The 21,565-nt window shown below is 43.0% G+C and overlaps 1 protein-coding gene across 23 annotated transcripts in view; it reads left to right on the plus strand.

Moving 5' to 3' along the window:
* Nucleotides 1–21,565, plus strand: part of Celf2 (CUGBP Elav-like family member 2) — a 788,139-nt gene that overhangs the window by 612,166 nt on the left and 154,408 nt on the right. For 22 of the 23 annotated variants that reach the window (XM_048812770.1, XM_048812760.1, XM_048812761.1 and 19 more), the window contains one exon: nucleotides 10,548–10,744. In XM_048812770.1, coding sequence (XP_048668727.1) covers nucleotides 10,567–10,744 — 178 coding nt within the window. In that variant the 5' untranslated portion in view covers nucleotides 10,548–10,566. Of the gene's footprint in view, nucleotides 1–10,014; nucleotides 10,379–10,547; nucleotides 10,745–21,565 lie in introns of those variants that run through there. The other variant, XM_048812769.1, reaches the window with a different exon arrangement.

Consider the following 21,565-nt stretch of genomic DNA (forward strand, 5'->3'; position numbering starts at 1 on the left):
GACCAGTGGAGGCCCTCTCCAAAAGGGCTTAAAGGGCATAAAGAGGACTTTGTGATGGAAAGGGGACTTTGTGACGTGCATTTTTGGTTATTATGAGATCATTTTTTTTTCTTCTTAACTCTGTTGCTGGCATTTCACAAACATGTGAGTTTGAAGGCATTATCAGGAAAACAAAAAACAAAATCTACACCTGAACCTGATAAATCAATGTTGATAGAAATTTGTATCTTTCTTCACGAATGGATTCTGTTTTCTCATCTAAACTACCATCATTAATATGACGTAATTAGTTCCCATTGACTGTCAACTTTTGATTTTCCAGATCACTGGAAGGGAAATGGTAGCATGAGTAGTTTTCAGTGCATTTCTGCTAAACCTCGTGTTGCTGGCTGCCCCCTTATGCTGGTATCCCATTTCATTTGTATTCCTTGATTGCACGTCATTTTTGACCGAAAAGGGTAGGCAGAAAGCAGGTTGGGGAGAGACCTGCCTGAGATTAAATGGTGCCATTGATAGATGATAAAATGAATAATGAATGGGCAGATAATCAATATTTAACGGAAAAGTAGATAGAGTTCTGAATGCCAGCAGGCACATAGGTCAGCAAAGTCATGGTCCTGTAGTCCAAAGTGGGAAAGCCCACTGAACAGGTTCTGCAGTCATTCAGGCACAAGATGGTAGTCAGAATTAGGACAGTGACTGTGAGGGGACAAGAGGAGCCGACAGGCATGGAGAGAAAACTGGGCATGACTCAGTAACTCATTGGTAATAGTTGCATCGACTCAGATTTAATGGGACAGTGCTAGATGCGGTGACATGGTCCTGTATAATAGTGGGGGCAAAACACATAATGTGAGGTTTGATCTACTGCATTTTAGACTTCTTGCCCTATTACAGATATTCAGTCAGAAAGTACTGAGTTCAAGGCCCTGGGCCTGCCTTCCTGACCACATTGTTTAAACTTGCAACCTTGTACTCAACACTCTCTAATTTCCCTCTATGTCTTATTTTTCTCCATTGAAATAATCTCTTGAATAAGTTTTACTTATTTTGCTTATCTTCTGTCTCTCTCTAGAATACAGACTCCGTAAGAGCTACTTTATTCCCAATTTACCAATCACTCTCTCCCCAGCACCTTGAACAATGCCCAACTGAGGGAGTCACTCCGTGAATATTTATTGAATGAATGATTGAATAAGACGTCCCTGTCATCAAGAATTTCACAGTTTTACCATATACCTGACTGGGGTTCAGCTAATTATTGTTCGTGTGGGTTCAGCGGTCAGAGAGGGGACGAGGTCAGAGCAAGCAGTCAGTCTGGATTATGCACATGTTCTCTGGGAGGCCCTGCTTCTGCACTCAGATTGTTGGGAGGGGGCATTTGAACCAGTAAAACTACCAGGGAATTAGAACGGAAACCTCACTGGAGGAAAAGAAGACAGGACAAGGTTATTTTTAGGTGTGCTGAATTTGAGGTGCTGCTGGAGGGTTCTGTCACAGTAGAGCTGAATGGCCAAGATCAGGAAAGTTGTTTTCACAGTGGCATGGTCAACTGCAGGAATATTGGTGAACTGGGAGCCTCTGCCCAGGAGGTCACATGGTAGGCGAGAGAGTGAAGAGTAGAGATGGACGAGACTGTACCACAGGCTCCCAGGATGTGGTATCTCAAGCACAGGTTGAAGGACTGGGCAAGGCCACAGGTACACGTGGCCACCACCCCTGCCAGGGGTCTGTGTTGGGCTTCCTCTCTTGGTGGCTCACCAGGTCTTGTGTGTCTAGGTGGCGGCTGATCCTGGGCCACTTTCTCTAAATTCCCAACCCCACAGAGCCACCGTTTTTTCTTTTTTCCATTACGTTGTCAACAAAGTTAAATGGTATAGCTTATTATCCTTTGGCTTTGATTTTTTAAAATTTTTTTTTCCAAATTCCATTTAAACATTGACCACAAGAATGCAGTGTGGTTTAGATTGCTGACTGCCCTGTCCCCTCAACAGCATTAGTCACTTGTTTGGGGCTTACTGCAGACCTTGTATATTGCTCTATCACAGGCCATATCACGTTGGATGTGGGTTTTATATTGAATATACATTTTGACTCTTTTCTTTGGCTGTGAGCAGCTGAAGGGCATTAATCACATAATTATTTCTCAGACCACTCCTTCAAATCCACCACGTGTTTGACATAAAGCAAGTCTTTATAACTGCGTGAGAATGAGGAAGGAAAGAAGAAAGACTTTGGGGGCTGGGGATGTGGCTTGAGCGGTAGCGCGCTCGCCTGGCATGCGTGCGGCCCGGGTTCGATCCTCAGCACCACATACAAACAAAGATGTTGTGTCTGCCGAAAACTAAACAATAAACATTAAAAAATTCTCTCTCTCTCTCTCCCCCTCCCTCTCCTCTCTCTCTTTAAAAAAAAAAAAAAAGAAAGACTTTGTGTGAGGATGACTTCCGGGTTTGTTTGAAATTCTGCAAGGGGGAATCACCTGCTTTAGCCAATCAGTTTCCTGATTAAGTGGAGAGTGTTGTGAATCTGCCTTGACGGCTGTTTCTTGTGTAAGTCAGTCCAGGCAAAGTATTTTCAAGGGGCAAAAGCAGGACTGTGTTCCTTGAGAAGCACAGCTGCTAAAACCTGGTCTTCAGGGGGTTGGGCATGGTGCCCCACCGTTTACCCCCTTGAGGTGCTTCCCATAATTCCATCACTTGCTGCTAGACTATGAATGGGGTGGGGGTACGTTTTTGTTGGGGAAAAAAAAAATCAGTGTTTGGGAAGCGTGAGCCGTGTTGAATTTCCCACGACATTTGTCTTCATTTTGTAATGATTCGCTTTTCAGTTAATTGATGACCAAACTAATCTCCACTCAATCATCCGAAAGAGCCATTTCCGATCACTTCCTCACAGCACGCAGGCAGATTCTGCAATATTTAGGTTGGGACAAGTAAATGGGATCAGGTGGGCACCTTATATCTGCCCCAGGAGCAGTTTGCTCATCTGTAAAGTGGGGGCTGTCATCGCCTCAGCCACAGGGGGCAGGTGTCCTCGCCTTGGTGTGTGCCCTAAATCCCTGTGAAAATGTGAAGGCCTCTATAAATCTTCTTTGCGATGATTATTTCCCAGTTGCCATTTCTAAATGTTCATCTGAAGCACCTCCTCCTCCTGTGCAAATGCCCCCTGCTGGACCCTGAGGTCCACAGAACTATTTCAGATAAATCACGGAAGGAAATGAGTTTCCCGGGTGGGGCTCTTTATAACGGATGCCCCTCTGCCTTCCCAGCCAGGCATGCTCAGCCATCAGGTACCCCCTGCATGCCTCCAAATTTACTTCTTTGTGGGGGTTTTCCAGTATTCTGCTTTTTACTAGCAGTCAAATTGAGATAAGGTAATCAGGTTTCCCTTTTACTTGGTGGGGCCACACACTCGTGTTCTGTGACCTTTTCCATAGGAGCAGTTCCCTGTGAGTCATGGTTGCAATTTACCCTGGTAAATACATGTATAGCTTTTAGACCTCCAACCAAACACAGTCCAACCTTAACTCCAGTAATCTAGCCAAATGCCTGTCTCAAACATGCCCTTTCTTAGTCGTGTATGAAAGAAAATGATGTCTGGTACATTCTTGCAGATGTTTTTTTTTCTTTCACATTTTATCCAAGTCCAGGTCTGAGCACATTATGTGTATGTGTACCTTAAGGAACCTTGAACCTTTCCTTGAGAGGAGCACAGACTCATTTACTTACAAATTGAACATTGGAGGAGAGTTTTGCCTCTTTCAGGTACTTAGGGTATTATTTGCTCCAGTTAATCTTCCATGAGGATTCCCTAGCTGATGCATGGCCGTCTTACCTCAGACCTTTGGGGCCTCATTCCCTGATTGGTGTGGCTGTGACTCAAAAGATTTTGCTACACAAGATAAATGGCAGCAATACCTCCCAGGTAAATACAGGAGCATCATTATTTTCACATTTTATTGCTGTTATAACTGATATCCAGGGAGTTTTGAGTTTATAAAAAAAAAAAAAATCAGCCACCCATGATCCCACTGCAGTTAGGATACAGCTGTTTCTGACCAGTAGCAAACTGCTCTGTTGAGAGGCATCGGGGAAGATGGAAGTTTCCTTCACATAGCTGTCAAGTGGTGCATTTAAAAAGGACTTGCAGTTCTCAGAGTTTGGGGTTAAAGGGCAGCTGATTCCTCTTTCTAAACAGAGAGGCTGGGCTAAGTTTGGAAGGACAGTGAGCCTCTCCAGGGTGGCGCGGTTCAGAATTTCTCTCGTGTTTTCCTGAGGATCAGGTAGGAAAAGCTGCTGCCTGCCCCCCAGGTGCCATGTAGCCAGTCTATGGGGAAAAGCACGCTCTTCCTAAATAACCAGCACCACCAAGATGGACAAGGTAGAAGACTGTTAATATTGATGAATTCCGGGCTCATCCTGTTGCCCGCCAGAGGCAAGCAGGCCCACTGCCAGGTCCTTTCTTTTGCTTTTGCCTTATACAGCTCCGTCTTGGATAGTTTCCTGTGATAACCAAACAAAGCCTGTTCTTTGTGTGCTATTACTTAAGTACAAGTGATATTAAAAAATGACTCCTGAGCCCTTTGAAAGATTGCTTGTCAGCTGACTGAAATGACAGGACTGTGGCTAGGATATTAGCAAGAGCCCTGGCACAGATTGAGAAAGATGGTTCTCTGGCAACACCCACGGCTGCCGACCTCTCACAGCTCTGTCTGATCCTGTGGGTTGCTCTCCACAGCGTAGATGACACCTTGTCAACTCTCTGACTTGCATGGAGCTGTCTGTGAACCCGGGGAACATATTGGACACAGAAGGGGAATCACACCAAGGTTTCAGGCAGCTGGTCTTATTACCTAAATTATCTCTTCCATAAGTCAATCTCTGTGTCCAAACCACAACTACAGAATCATAGGAATTAAGAACCAGATGGAAGTTCTTCTGTCTCTTCATTTTACAAGTGAGGAAACTGAGGAACCAGAGTAGTTACCTGATTTCCTGTGATACCACAGTTTAATGGATGCTGAGCTGTGACAAGAACCCAGGCCCACCAGCCCACTATCTACTGACCTGTACTGGAGTACAGATCATTCCTACTTCTGCATTCCTACTTACTGCATTCCTACTTCTGCAAAACAGTTCCCCACGAAAAATGTTGAGGTTAATCTCAACTTTACTCAATGTTTAAAAGAGAAAAACATGGGGGAGAAGTATATTTGCATCTAGAGCTATTTAAATAAAATTAACTAAAAATTGAGTTTCTTACTTGAGTTAGCCACATGTCAAGTACCTAGTAGCCACATACAGCGAGTGGCTACCATATTGTTTTGTGAAGATATGGATCATTTCCATCATGGCACTGAGTTGGAGAGTGCTGATACAGGACATTCTAAGGAACAAAAAATGTTAGCGTAATAAGACTATTGATAACTGCCAGAGAGATTACTATCTTTAAAGAATTTTTCCAAGACAACCCACCTTTTGTATAATTTTTAGTTTAGAATATATGCTGAAGGAGGCATTTTATGTCATTTTTTCAGCATTAACATAATCATTTATGGCCAGTTGGCACTTCTCAGCCATTTTGCAAGTTTGTTGCTCTTGCCCTTGTATAGATAAAGGAAATACAACACAGAAAGTTATCCAAGGACAAGATGAAAGATGAGAAATCTCAATTTTCTTGTTACCATTCTCCAAAAGGAAACCTACAAATCACTAGGCCTTATAAAAAGTTATTGTCCTGGAATGCATAATAATAATGTGTTGAATCAATTATTATTTTTTAATTTCACTTCTTGAGAGGGACCTCAGAAGATTTGGATATCCTCTATTGATCTAGTTCTTTTTACTAGAAAATAGAGTAGGGAAGTAGGTCAGTGCACTGCTAAAAGCAAAAGTAAGCTCATTTTCCCCAACATCATCATATTTTCATCTTGGCTCTGAGACCGATACCAACAATACCCACTGGCTTTGTGCTCTCTGACACGTCGTCCAGTTCCGTATGGCATCTGTCCTAGTGGAGCCTTATAGCTGGCTCCTTGCCGAGAACAGAAGCAGAATTGGCACTCGGGATCATGTTGCAATTTACAGGCAAGGTGCCAGCAGAGGTGTAGGTGTCTGTGTCCAGGGCCCATGAGTGGTCACCAAGTCCCTAGGAAACATCCCGCTAGAGAATCCCAGTTCCTGGAATAGTAGGGAATGGTGACTGGCTTTTAAATCTTTCTCCACCCATGTTCTGCAGTCACTTTTTGTTAAGGGTGTGACATTGGAAAAGGCACAGTATCTCTGTGACTCCCAGTTCCTTCATCCCTAAAATGAAGATGATTCCAACTGGAACTGTTGTGATCATTGTATGTCAAGTACATGGCAAAGAGTAGGCTATTGATAAGTATTAAGTTGAATTTCAATCTACATTTATTTTCTTTCTTTTTTTTTTTTTTTGGTATCAGGATTGAACCCAGGGGCACTTAACTACTGAGCCACATCCCAGCACTTTTTTATATTTTATTTAGAGACAGGGTCTCCCTGAGTTACTAAGTGCCTCCCTAAGTTGCTGAGGCTGGTTTTGAACTCACAATCCTGCTGCCTCAGCCTCTCGAGTCGCTCAGTCTGCATTTCTGCACCATAAAAAGCACTGGGCTGGATGATAAGGATGGCTAAGGAGTGATGAGAAGTGAGTTAGTATTAATTTTCTAAGCCAATTAGATTCTTGTAGGTAGAGGTCTGACTGAGGATCTTTTTGAGATTTAGGGTATCTGTTCCCAAAATTACTTGTCCATGAAGAATCACCTCTTTGTGGGCTCTGGCAAATACTCCCAAAGGTTTTGCTATGAAACACATAATTTCTATCTTGCTTAGAAGTTTCTGTACCATACCCCCATGAGGACAAAAGAAGTCAGTGAGTCTCCACTAGAAATGAGCATCAGCCAGGAAACCTGAGTCCCTGGGAGGAGGAGCATAGGTAGATTAGAGCAGAATTAACCAGACTGTTGAAATACAGGCAGAATTCAGGGTAGGGGATTCAGTAACAGTGGGATATGACTACCAATTCCAAGTGACAGCTTCTGATAGGGAGGGTGTGGTGGTGGTTTTAATTTATCTGGACAACAATCATGGCTGGATTTACTTACGGCACTGCCCTGCCTTGAGCACTTGGTGTAAATCTTTGGAATAGTTATTTGCCAAAAGGCAAACAGGAAAGAACATAGATTTGGATGGGAGATGCCCATGAGTTTGACTGTGTGGGAGTAGAGAGGAAGGGGACCCGTGGAGATGAGAGACATCTTTATGTGCTGATTGGATAAACCAGAGTTTTAAAGTAACATAAAGGACCCTTAAATTTGGCACCTTCTACCGTCTTTCACAGAGGGAGAACAAAGGCACATATGCCCATTTTAGACTGCCTCTTGTTCTGCAGCAATTCCAGGGACCTGGTAGGACTCGCTCTTGGCTTATTCTTCCCATGGATTTGCCACGAGCTGTTTACTCTCAACACAAGCCAGGCAGAATAGAATATTTTGCCACATGGTGGATTAGAAATATTTTGCTCTTTGGGACCCAGTGGACATAGGTTTGAATTCTAGCTCTACAATTTATAAGCTAGTCAACTTTGGAGAGGAACTTACTTCTTGGTTATTGGCAACTGAAAAATATACTTTCTCTGAGAGTTGCTAGAAAAATTAAAATCATCAAGTACCTCGCACCGTATTTGGTATATAAAAATAACATATTATTCTTACTTTCAATATGTATTGTGTTTGGATCTATATTGTGAAAATTTAGGATTGAAAAGTCACTCGCTGCAAATGCTTCCACAAAGAAAGAATTCACAGTAGAAATAGCTGACATTTATAAAGCACTTATTCTGTGCTGTGTTCTGTGACTCTGTGAGATGAAATCTGTTCTTCCCATTTTGTAGATGAAGGGTCTGAGGCCCAGAGTAGCACAATTAGGAAGTGGTAGTCCCAGCAATCGGAGGCCATGCCCTTAGCCACTGCAGTATACTGCCTCAGGAAGATAAAAAATCTCCAGGCAGCCCTCTGACAGAGATGATAAAATACACACTTACCTACATAAACATCAGAGTTTGTGCAAGACTTGAGCCCTCATCTCAGCTTTCCTTCCTTTAAGGGTCTTGGATAAAGTTATGTATTTTGAGAAAATGTAAAAGGCCACATATTTGGAGAAGCATCGAGGAATGTTTGCTTTAGAAATCAAAGTTTAGATATCGGACAAGAAAACTGCCACCTGACTCCTTCGTTATATTAATTGTGGTCTGTACAGATAAGTTGCAATAGTCCCATTTTTGAACTTCTGGTTTCTGTTAGCTGAGACCTGTGGCATTGCCTTCCTCTTTGCATTCTAGCTGGTTGTCAACAGCAATAACCACGAGTTCTTCCTGTCCCAGAAATAAGCCTTGCCACACTCCTCGCTTTCAGCATGCTGTGAACACTCCATTCTGTGCTGCCCGCGGCTCTGCCACCTCCACCCCTCTGCAGTCATGGCTCCACAGGGTTAAAGTGTTTGTTGAATTCTCAAAGAGTGATTGGAAAAGAAGTATAGGTGCATAAGAACAAGATAAACGACCTAGCTCCAATATAAACAAGCATTACATTACACCTAAATTGTTGAAAGAAGATCTTGTACTCAATATTTTATTCAGCAGAACATTTTTTATAACAATAAAGTTGATTAGAGGAAGCTCTGAAAAATGCTTCAAGTTAGACAGTCTGATTGTTTATCTCCAGGATAAAAAATAAATAAATAAAATGGTAAAATAGAAGGCTAAGAAGTAGAAATTGAAGTCAAGACCTAGTGAAGAGTATTTTGACATCATTTTTCTCTCTCTGTTAAATCTAATTGAGGATTTATCCTTTCCATAAGGTTTGGGTCTTTTAACTGTTAGTGTTGCTTTTCTTCTCCTTCTGTTTTATAAGGGCTCAAGACTAACCTAAATCCGCAGCAGATTTAAAGTACTCTTTTTTTTTATTATAACAAAATAAGAAACTCTGCTTAAGATCTTTCAGTACCTTCTTACTCTTTCCCTGAGGGTACAGTGAACTCACACCTGCCATTTGCAGTTTAGTTGGAGTCCACGTGTCCCCTTCCTGATCTTTCAGCTTCTGGGCTGGGGGTAGTCATGGACCAGGCTCTGTAGATATGGTGTCTGCTGGGTTTGCACCTGTTCTTGTATGTTGTATTTTCATAGGCTGAGAACCTAGACCAACAGCACAGCTCTGCTCTGAGTGCTGCTGAGAGTCAGTCTTCTCACTTGGCAGAGTAGCTGGCATAGGAGCCATGTCAGGGGGTAGGCGGGACAGAAAAGAAAAGGGTATGCGATTTTGCTTTGTTATTTACTCTAGCTCAAATTGGTGTGGGGGGTCCAAGTCAAAAAGGAACGTCTTTATTGTATTGCATGGTGATGGCCAGAATTGCAGGTTTGAAAGGATCCAGTCTCTTCCAAATGGGGGTTTGGGAAGCAACATGAGGAAGACTGATATGTGAAAGCTTATGGTTTTGTTCTTTGTATCAGCCCCAAATATTTACTGAAGCTTGGAGAAGAAAAGACAGACTTCCTTTTTTTTTTTTTTTTTTTTTTTTACTCCCTGCTCTCCCAAACGTGTGATTGTTTAGAACTTAAGTGCAACATCTGGAAGTCAGATATACAGAGAGCAATTTATAGAGTGTGAAAGATTTGAAATATTCAGTGTCCTTTAGTGGGAACTCAACTTTCTGGGGCTGCATTTTTTTCCCCCAGCACAAAGCCGGCAATTCTGAGATCTCTTTGCCTGTCTGAATTAAACCCTTTGTGCCTGGGTCCCATACACAATGTGCTTTTTAAAGGGGCAGCCCCCTCCCAGCTCTGGCCCTTTTCTCCGGTGTGGGCAGCCAATCAGCTGCGCAGAGCTGCTTTGCTGGAGCGCTTTCCATTCCTAGCAGCAACAACGTACTAATTTGATGCACACATGGATGCCTCGCGCACTCTGCAAATTCATCACTAGCATCTTGCATTAGTCATCTGACGGACTGCCAAATGTTTCATTTTCTATCCATGTGACTTTATTATTACCACCTCTCTCCTCTCTTCCAAAAACCTCCAAAAGAGGGCGGGGAGTGGGGGAGAGGAAGAGAAATCCAGCAGAAATCCAGCCCTGCCTTTCTCTCCCAGCCAGTGCTGAGCAGATAACACTGCCGGTGCATTGATGGCAGCCTTGCAGATTGAGACCTGCACTTAACTTGCAGCTGCCTCCCAAACCCGGGTTCCGAGATGTCCACGCCCTGGGTGACAGGCAGCGGGGCGCTGCCCTGTGCTCCGGCGGCGATGCTGAACAGCAGCACGCAGTGAAAGCCCCGTGCCGCTGCCGAGGAGCAACCTAATGGTGCCTCTGCTTTGTTTTAGTTCATCAAATTGCTACGACTCATTAGGCACTTTCCTCGTGCTCCTCTCCCTCCTCCTTCCGCCTCCCCAACCCCCACCCCTACTATTTTTTTTCTTCCTGTCCCTCACCCTGCAGCCCTAACTCTGGCTCCCGGTTCCGTTTTTGACAGTAACGGCACAGCCAACAAGATGAACGGAGCTTTGGATCACTCAGACCAACCAGACCCAGATGCCATTAAGATGTTTGTCGGACAGATCCCCCGGTCGTGGTCGGAAAAGGAGCTGAAAGAACTTTTTGAGCCTTATGGAGCCGTCTACCAGATCAACGTCCTCCGGGATCGGAGTCAGAACCCTCCCCAGAGTAAAGGTACAGACAGCTCGGGGCTCCCGGGGCAGGGGTCTCCCAGGTGCCCAGATGGGTGTCGCGGGCATCTTGGGCGGGCCACAGCTACCCAGAGCCCTCGCCTGCAGGAGGGGGAGCAGCAGGGAGGGAGGGCGGGCTGGGAGCAGCTGGTGCTGGCAGCTCTTGTGCTCCGGCTGCTCCTCCCGGCTCCTCCCCCCACTCCCGCCTGCCGGCTGGGACAGGTGGGATGCGGGAGGGAGGGCCTGAAAGCTGCTTGCGCCTCTGTCCGGGCACCTGATTGCTCCCTTGAGGTCACTTTCGAGGCAGTACGGGCTCTTCTTGGGCGGGGTGGCAGCTTCTCTAAGGAATAGTGTTTCTCAGCCTTGTATTTCAGGAGCTAACTCTTTCTGTGCTACCTTTCCGTGGTTTCTTGTGTAATTACAATTGTATTTCACTTTGCCACAGCCCGGGGGGACCTTGAAATGCCTTGTCAACTGTTAGAGCAATGCCCTGGTGCAGAGAAGAAAGGGTTCACTTTTAGGAGAGACATCCATGCTTTGGGGCTTAGGTGGAAATCATTAAGTGTGCTTTTTGGAACCAGGGAGTAGCGCCCTAGTGGCTTAAAATAGTTAGCACACCTTCCACAACGCTTGAGGTTTACGCCCTTATCAGTGGTAGGATTAAAGTGTACAATCTGGTGGTTGTTGCTGCCTCCATTTTAAGATAATGGTGATGGGATGGAGGTTGCAGATATTAAAATAGAGGCCAGAAGCCACTGTAGCAGGTGGATGCTTCTGTGTATTCAGGTCCTACTTTGTAAGCTCTGCGCAGAGCTGAATTTAAAACATCTCTCTGCTGCCACTTGGTCTCTGTTGCTGTTTAACCTTCTTCCTTAGTAATTTTGTTCTTTCCCTGTTGTTGATCTCCCAACCTCTCCACTTAGGGCTTCTCTGTCCTGTAGATCTCGCAGTTTGTTCTCTATGTCTCCGTACTTCTGTCCAGCTGTTGTTTTATTTTTCTGTTGCATCTCGGAAGAGAAATCTCATTACTTGGTCTGTATATACTTTAGCTGGGCACATGAATATTGGTATATACTTTTCTGTGAGCTCTTTCCTTATTGGCAACGTGAAATTATCAGAGTAAGTAATCTTTAAGACTAACATCCTTTGAGAAATATTGGGACATCTCTTGTTCTTGATAGTTCCCTAGGTCTAATGGGGTTTGGGGGAGCTTTGTAAGGTATTTAAAAGTCCCTACTTATTTTATAAAGGTGAGCAGACTTGCTTTCAGATTATGTTCATAAGATGATAGTTTTCTATTTCAAAACATATAATCCCAAGTTGTTTTTAAAAGACCATGGTAGGGCTGGGGATATAACTCAGTGGTAGAGTACTGGCCTAGTATGTTTGAGACCCTGGGATCAAATTCCCAATACCAAACCCCTACCATCACCCCCTGGGGGCAGGGGGGGGGGGACATGGAATTTTGTCACCACAAACTTCCAAGTTCATTGACCTGTAATTTGAAAAGCAGAAAATCAGATATCTGAAAATCAATAGAAATAAAAACCTCATAAATTAGAACAACACTGAACACTTTTAGTAAATATATTCTGAAGCTATTTACGTACATGTTTCCCAAATGGAGAAAACAGTTTGTTTTAATACTTTCATAGTATCCTACTGAGGAGAGAGGGTGTAATGTACAGGATAGAGCCAGGGAGTCCCCAAATAAGGGCCCTCCTGTCACCTAGAATAGCACCCAAAGAAAACTAGGCCAGAACAGCAGCCACAGCTCGTCCTTGACTAGGAAAACGTGACTCTGAATTTTGGGTTATCAGCAATTTTCAAAATGACCTCAGACAAAATAATCAGCTCGTTTATTGTTAACGCTGCCTGGTTAGTTGCTTTTTAGCTTTCAGGTACACAAGTCTCACCTTGGCCCAGACAACCTTTTTTTCTAGTCAGGTAAATACTTGTGTGTGGTCTAGTCATTCTGCCATTTTGCCTGGCGTTCTTCTAAGCAACACTTTTACTCAGCCTGTGTTTAGACTGTACGTTTGGTTAACTTCCACTCACTATGTCTTCTAGCTGATTTCATGAAAATGGTTTGTATTAGCCCAAGGTCTTGTAGAGGAAGAAACCTGATGAGAGAACTAACTTTTTTGAGCATGTGCTATGTATGTATCAGGCCCTCTGTCAGGAGCTTCTCATGTATGCTGTCATATAGGTTTTATTGAAATCCTGAGCATGAGTGATCTTCCTCACGTTTTATAGCCAAGGAGCATGAGGCTCAAAAGTGTTTAGAATTGTAGACCAGTTTCCTCATCTCATGAGATGGAGTGGAGATTTGAACATAGTCCATCAGTCTTCACGGACGATCCCATTTTTCCTAGCAGTGGGGTCCATTTTAGGGCTTGGGTCAGAGGCCTCCTTACCCCAGATGAACTGAAGGAATTTCGCCTTTTCGGAGTGGAGTTGATTTCATTTCTTTGTGTTGAGTTTTTGTACTCATGGGTTCCAACCCAGGGTATCCTGGGATAGGAGCTACAGATGAAATCATTCAAATCTTACGTTTGGAAATACAGGTCAATTCCCATTACTGTGAACTCCAAGTCTCACATCAAATATTGCTTGAAATATGTGGGCTGTCAGCCAGAGCTTGAAAGGATTTTTGTTATACAGACATCTCTGTTGTAAAGGTATTTGTTGCGATGGGATTTGGAAAGTATAATGACATTCCTCTCAGAGGATTACAGCCCTTAGCCACTTACGTAGAGACAGCCACCACTTCCTTTACATCGATACCTATGTGTGCCATATATTATTTTGCCTGTTCATATGTAAAGTAGGATGCTAAATTTGCATTGATTTTGACTCTGTCAGCATGGTACAATTATCATGTTTTCACAGGGCTGATGTCAGAGCTTCAGAAACCAGAATTACTGGAGGCTCTGTCTAAATGTGGTTTAAATTATCTAAGTAAGACTTTTTGGCGTGGCCTTGATTTATTGTCTTACTGACCTTGATGGTTCTAAGGAAAGAGACAAAGTTAGGTTATTACCTAATCCAGGTGAGTTAGAGCTTTTGCATTTGATATTCTGTTTAATCTGTAGGCGCAAAGACTTGGTCCTATTTTCATCCCTTAATAGAAAGAGTCTAAGCTATTTCTTCTCCCAGTAGATGTCTGTATTGACCCAGCAGACCCAGCAACGCTGGGGAACTAGGCTAAGTAAACTGTTCCACCTGTTAGGACTTAAGGGGTTCTCAGTGGTTCTCAGCTGAGTCTGTGGATGAATAAGAACATGACTTTTGAAATCAGACAAGGCTAAGGTCAGGTTAAGTCAGGTTTCTGGCTCTGCCACTTCCTAGGTGTCAGCCTTGGGCACTTTCCTTAATCAAATCTGAAAATGGAAACTGTCTTCATGGAGCTTCTGGGGTGATGAAAATATGTGCTTTGCACAGAGCTGGAATTGGTAGGAGTCTGTTGTGACAGATGTTATTGTGATACTTGTTATCCTCATCATCACCGTTTCCAAGAACTTACAATCCAGTAAGAACAATAAGCTAAGTTCACAGGCAGTCGCAATATAAAAGACATGAGAACAGAGTGAGAAACAAAGAGATGGGCATACTGCAATAGTGGAAGTTCAGAGAAAGAACAGATAACTTTCAGCTTACAGGAGAGAGGGATGATGGCATCTTTGAAAATGATACTAGGATTTCAATGAGTAAAGACGATGTTGAACATTGCAAGTAGATGGACTGACCTGTCTCGGGCAGCAGGTGAGAGGAGCAGGGTGTATTATGGGGACTGTGAATTCTGCCAGGGTTCAGAGGAAATGTGAAATACATGAAATGAAATGGAAGAAGAGAAAATAATGAAGCCTATAATTTATAGGTCTGAGCCAATTCTTAGAAGACCTTAATTCTTAGGATAAAAAATTGAAATTTCTTTGTTAGACAGTTGAGGATCTAGAAAGCATACTTTAGCAAAAAACAGACTTCAGGGTGCACCATGTTGACTTGCATTGAGAGAAGAATGCAGTCTGTCAGGGGACTGCAGAGAGAGGGACTGCATGAAATAGACAGGGACTTGATGGCTAAAGTTGGGGCAGTGGTAATGAGGTCTTGGCTTTAATGGAAGAAATAAGGAAGCAGTCAGCAATGGTAGTAACAAAAAAGAGAAATACTACGTTCAGTTTTGCTTTTGCTGAGTCTGAGGTGCCACAGAATTGTCGAGAAGGATGCAGGCCAAAAAAAAAAAAGCCATCGGATTTGGTAATGGGAAGGACTTTTGAGAGCATTTCAGAAGAACAGTGGAGGTTAAGGAGGGGAAAAGGAATTGAACCATGGAGATGGGGGCTGTGAGTGTAAACTACCTTTTCTTGGTCTGGTCATGAAAGAAGAAAACTCAGATAGAGGTGCTGCTGCTTTTTATGCAAATATAAAAAGATGGTAAAAGAAGACCAGAAAGAGGATCTTCGAAGAGAGCAAAGGAAGGAAGAGTACAGGTAAGAGAGTAGAAAGTTGCTTAATTTGAGACAGTGGGGCAGTTAAAAGGAAGCAACCACACAGAAAATTTCAGTATAATGAAGGGAAATAGGTGACAGTGCATACAGATGGGTTCAGTCTTCATGGTCAGTATAAACATTTAAGAAATCCGGGTGGAGTTCTAGACTTAAGAAGAATGGGAAAGGCTTAAAATGACTGCTTTGGAAAATTCTGTAGGGGAAAAAACAGCAGAACTATTGAAGAGCAGAAAAGGCCAGGCCCACTTAAATTCAGTTGATTCAATGGGTCCTGGTGATTGTGGTTCTGGATGACCCATCTGTGAGCTGATAACGGAGTCCTAGGGAGCCAGGAGCTGCAGGTGGGTAAGGCAGCTAAGGTAGAAGATCAGGAAGGAAAACAAATAGGTATTCTCTCCAAGGTCCACAGCAGGGAAACCAGTAAAGACAAAGCTTGCTCCCATGTTGGGAGAAGGAAGAGTTGAAGGCTTGGGGATTGAGTCATGATGGAAGAAGTGGTCCATACAGAGACATGCTCAAAGGAGACCAGACTTGGACCTGTAAATGGTAGATAAATGACCAGCCGTGGATCATCACTCTCTTAATATTTTAGTAAATCAGAATTATAATCCAGGGTCATGAGCTTCTAGAGAGGGGTGCATATTCTATAATAAAGGCTGCGCACATTTTCTGGACTTAAATGGTCAGCTATTTTTATTTCTGATTTTACAGGACCAAAATCTAAAGTGACTAGATTGAAATCATGTAACCTTTGAGACTGTGATACAGGAACAACACTTCAGCCCTAGTCTAATGCCTTGTTGATCACTTTTTACTGTGTCTCTTTTAGTAACTTCTCAACCAGGAGAAAAGCAGAAAAGGGAAGTCGCTTGTGTTGACCATCCCTACATACCACAGACCCAAAGAACAAAACTTCCTTTTTTCTTGAAATGTGTCGAGAGGTCAGGGCATAACCGCTGTGCAGCTGTAGCCCTGCAGTGTTTAGAGCCCAGAGCTTTCTGGGTGGAACAAAAATTAAATTCATGTCTCCTTTGGGAAGGGTTATTACCTTTAAGTTTCAAAAGAGCAGCTCTGGTGACGCTTATGACACTAATAACGCTTTCATTTTCTTGTTGGTCAAACTGCAGTTTGGGTGACCCATGGGACTGGCCCCATTAGAATATGATGACGAGTCATTTCTTTCCATCTCACAGGCTTGACTTCAGTCTTCAAGAATTCATTAATAAAACCTAACTTGGTCCTAATCTCTCCCTAGTTTAGTACAATGGAAAAATTTCTTGAGAATGAGCCCTGGCTGGAGAAGGAACAGGGGGAAGGAGAGAAGCCTGTGACGCCTAACCTCATTGATTTCAGAGTTTGGCAGAGAGACTGAAGTCATGTCTCAGTCTAGAAGGTTCCTCTGTGCTGTGATAGGATGAGGATAGGCCTTGGAGTCAGGAAACTTGTGACTGATACTAAGACTGCAAGCTAGTTAGAGAAGGAGACACAACTTCTTTCCCCTACAACAAATAATACCTCCTGCTCAGAGCTGCTTTACATATTCAGTAAGAGAACAAATGTGCATGCCGCCAGTACGTCTAAAGAGAGTTGGTAATCTTATAAGCTTTATTCTTCTTAAAAATGTTAAAGGTTTGTAAAGAACACCCCTGGCCTTTATATATGGGAAATGCAGTGGGAGTTGAGAGGTTCATTTCCACGCTTCATGCCTCCTCTTTCTTCCTGAAACCCTCTGTCAGAAACTTCACTTCAATAAAAAAAAAAAAAAGTGGACTTGAGTCCGTTGACTTAAGTAGTGTCATATCAAAACCAGTAATGGAGAAAGAATTTAAAATGCAGGAAGGTGAACCCATGCTACATTTTAATGCCTGCGAATAAAGTAGGGGATAGGATTTCTGTCCTACATTTCAGCCAGGGTTGCTGCCCTAGATTTTCTGGAACAACCCCAGTTTGGATTGTGCTGCCTCAGTGGCCCACAGGCAGGATGCTTTCTTTCTCGGTTCATTTTATGCTAACAAATCTGTGTTACTTGTTGTGACATCCTTTTGTTGGTCAACCAAGGACCCGCAGGACATACATAAAATGTAGTCGGAATTTTTATGTTTATGCAAGCAGAGACCCTCTTCTCCTCATAAAAGATGGATTCGCTAGTTACATCATATGGTCATGTTAGGAGACTTAACAGCTCTTTTCTTGAAATGGAGTTTTTAATCATTTTGACTTGCACGGATGTCACCCATTGAACAGTTGGGATACAGGAAGGAAAAATGTTAAAATAACTGCCTTGAAGTTGTAGCAAGAAGGGATCCCTTTCGATTCCCTGTATTCTGGCCACGGGTGACTGGGCTGTGTCTGTCCAGCATAGTGCTGAATTGCTGTTACTTCTTTCAAAGGGCAGCTTCTGCCCTGGCAGATAATATTTATCATGGGTACATTTTGATCTCTATATCTCTGGAGAAGAAAGGAAAGGAGGGGAGACGGGACAGAGAGAGAGAGAGCCAAAATCAAAGCCAGTATCAAAGAAGGCAAGAAATTACTCAAGGCTGCTTCTGACCATTTTGTTTTCTTCTCCTCCTCCGTCTGGAACACTAAGACTTCAGCTGGTCCCCAGTCATCCAGTCCCTGGTAGATTTGCGTTTCTGGAATTAAAGTTTTAGAAGGACAAAAAAAAAAAACAGGATTTGGGCAGAAGGAAAGTAGACTTCTTTGAATGGACCCAAGGCTTGAGGAGAGAACCTCTGGCTTGGTGGCCTTCTGTCCATTTGAGTACCTGTAAGACATTCCAGGTGGATGGGAAGGTGAAGTCCAGCTGACCTCAGGGTTGGCATCCAGCGTGTGGATACTTCGCCAGCCTGGAGACCTCATTTGCCTTTGCTCTTGTGCCCGAGAGTTTTCTCCACATTAAAGATGCTGTTCCATCACGCACACCATTGTGCCACTGAGAGTGACCATCCTGCTGAGTGTGTTGAAGCCAGTCCTTCCTAGCTAGAGAGAGAGGTGCCCTGACGGGGTGACACTGTTGGCAACTCTGAAACACCTCTGCGTGGCCTGAGTTCCATCTGTCTTCCCCTACTCACTTTTTTTTCACTCCACAGACCCCAGATGATTCAGCATTCACGTTGAAAGATCGACTTTCTTCCTTCTTCAGTCTTTGCTTCTAATAAAAGTCTAAAGTAAACCCCAGTTGGGCTGGGGCGTACCAACGTGGCAGAGCGCTTGCGTAGCATGGGTGAAGGCCTGGATTCTCTTCCCAGCACTGCAAAAATCAATAAATTAATGAATTAGCCGTGGCTATTTTAGAAGTTCAGAATGCTAACATTAAGAAATAATTTCATGGGCCTACAGCTGGGGCTCAGTGGTAGAGCGCTCGCCTAGCATGCATGGGGCACTGGGTTCAATTCTCGGCAGCACATAAAAATAAAATAATAATAAAATAAAGATATTGTGCCCACCTATAAATAAAAAAGAAATATTAAAAAAAAGAAATAATTTCATCACATGTCTTTTGAAGAAGTCTGTTATCTTTATCATTCCAACCAAAGTGGAATATAAAATGCTATTAGTATAATAGCTAGCTTCTTTGGGTGGACCCAAATCTACTAATGTAGGATACTTTTGTATCTTACATTAGTAGATTTCTTCTTTTTAAAAATTGTTTAATTGTAGCTGGATGCATTACCTTTATTTTATTTATTTATATGTGGTGCTGAGGATTGAACCCAGGGCCTCACACATGCTAGGCAAGTGCTGTATCACAGATCCACAACCCCAGCCATATTAGTAGATTATTAAAAGTCTAAATTTTCATCCTTCGAAATATGGCTCCAGATGCTAACAAAATTTAGGCCCGAGGTCTCAAGCTTTTCGTTCTTTATCCTAATTTTATTGATCCTCAGACCAGATATTCTCATGCCTTATCCTCTAATGTTCCCTGGCTTGAGTCTTTTACAGGGACAATTCTCCCTCTAGTTAGCAGCCAGGGTGTGCCACTGTGAATAAACAATCTGGTCCTCTCAAAACCTTTGGAAACTAAGAGGAGATGAAAAGATAATTGGGAAAATGAGAAAAAAACCCAAGCTTTTAAATAATAGCTTTTAAAATAAATTTAGGTTTTCCGGATGATGGGATGTTGGCTTTCAGGACAACTGATCAACAGAATTGAAAATGTTCTGACCCATATACTGTGAAATTCAGTAGAAAGTCGTTATGCAGCAGGTATCTTGGTAACATGTTAGGTAGATCAGTAGAATAAGAGCTAGAGTAAAATGGCTTGTTAAAGAATCAGGGTCTTCCAGTGTCTGAGGATATTTTTCAGATCAACCTCGAAGAGCTCATGCTATGGAGAAAGGAGCACAAAAGAAAAGTACGTACGTGGATGATGGCTTATGGACATATTGGATTTCTCAAGACCTTTTTTCCCCTGAGTGGTGTAGACAGATATACTGGTCACAAAGAAGCATATTTTGCTATAAATAGAAAAGGGAGCTAGTCAGATGAACGGGGGCAGATTGTAATGGTAAATCTAATGGTTGAGGGTGGACAGGGATGGCAATTGAAACACCACAGGAACTGGTATTTAGAATCAATACTTTTTCACTCTCTATGTAAATGACTGAGAGACACGTTCCTAATCCAGCATCCACATTCTGGCATTAATTCAAATTGGAGAAACCCATAAAATATACTTCAGACAATGATCAATTCCAAGGATAAAGGAGTATAATTTCTCTATTCCCATTAGAGGATCATAAATTGGAATTGGAGAAAAGAATGAAAGGATTGAGAGAGAATATTTACTCATTATATTCATTAACTGACCAAGAATCCTATCTTTAGAAAATATTTGGGGGGGGGGGTAAATATTTTGAGGTACACTCGGGCCTTAGGTTTATGGAGCACAAATTGTGCAGCCTCAGCTGCACAGGGGTCGAGGTCGTCTGTCTCTTGACAGCAGCCTCGGGCCTCTCCACCACTGTTCCCAGGCTCTCGCCAGCAGAGTCCAGAGATGGCTGTGGTTTTGATGCCTTCCATTTCCCTTTTAGTTCGAGGTAAAAGGATAAAATGCTTCCCTGACTATTGTCATTTAATGGAAATCACATCATAGACATGTAGAGAGAGAGAGAGGAAAACCTTAGGGAGAGAAAGGAGCACAGGAAACCAGGTTTCTGACAAGCTAATGGTCAGACTGCTCCCCACACGCTCAACATGATGATACCAGACCCCAAGTGCTAGGGGACAGGTAATTCACTACTTTTCACAAAGAGCTTTTTAGCTCCTATCTAGGCCACTTTGCCCAAAATTCAGAAGCGTTATTGAAGATATATCAAGGAGATGGAAGAGTTCCAAAGGAGAGCAGCATGAGTCACAGAGGTCTAGGAAGGTGAAGCCATGTGGAAAGGTCAGGAGGTTAACTTAAAAGGCCTGACAGCATTGAGTCATGAGAATGAAAAGGGAAAAGGCTGCGGCAGGACATGAAAAGGAGGGATTGTGCTCGCAGAAAGAGAAGAGAACATGATTGAAGTTTTGAAGATGCTAAAGTGCAAGAGTGAAGCTATATATAGATAAGCTCTTCCAATTAATGCTAAACCCTGGGATTCTGCTGCTTATACTTAAAATGTTGGAGCTGCAGGTAAAGGGTAGAGTTTGAGCCAAACTTTTGCACAGAGGAAGTCATGAACTTGGAGCACGTGAGGAAAGTTAAGGAGATGGTGGGGGCAGCCAACTTGGCAGTCCCCAGGAGCAGACTCTGGCCAGCTCTCTTCTGGGGCTTAATGCACAGGTCCTTTTCTGGCAGTGCCTTGGAGGTTAGGGTAGCCTTGAAATCCCTGGGTCCCATTTAATGTTGAATTTAATATAGGCTGGACAAATGGAAGATGCATTCCAGAAAGCGAACAAGGTGTTTACCAAGTGTGAGCCACGTGACATCAAACATTTATTGGTACCTACTGTGTGCAATGTATTGTACTTAGCGCTGCAAATATAAAGAAGAACAGGCCATGTTCTGTACTCTGAAAGGGGAGAGAGAATTTGAGATATTTATAGACGGGACTTCCTTCATGTTCTTTGGACACGTAGGGCCAACTTTGAGCTCACAGTGTCTGTAGTGTGTGTACATGTATCTGCACATGTGTTTTCTCTTCTGGAGAGTGTACTCAGCAGAGCTGGAGAACCTGTGCTGTTCATGTAGCACAGATAGAATGAGAGGTTAGGGGAGCCAAGGTCATGTCAGAGTACAAGCCTAACGCTTTGCTTTTCTTTCTTTTTTCTTTTCTTTTCTTTTTTCTTTTTCTTTTTTTTTTTTTTTTTTTTTTTTTTTT

Source organism: Marmota marmota, unplaced genomic scaffold (genome assembly GCF_001458135.2).
Source record: "Marmota marmota marmota unplaced genomic scaffold, marMar, whole genome shotgun sequence".
Classification (NCBI taxonomy): domain Eukaryota; kingdom Metazoa; phylum Chordata; class Mammalia; order Rodentia; family Sciuridae; genus Marmota; species Marmota marmota.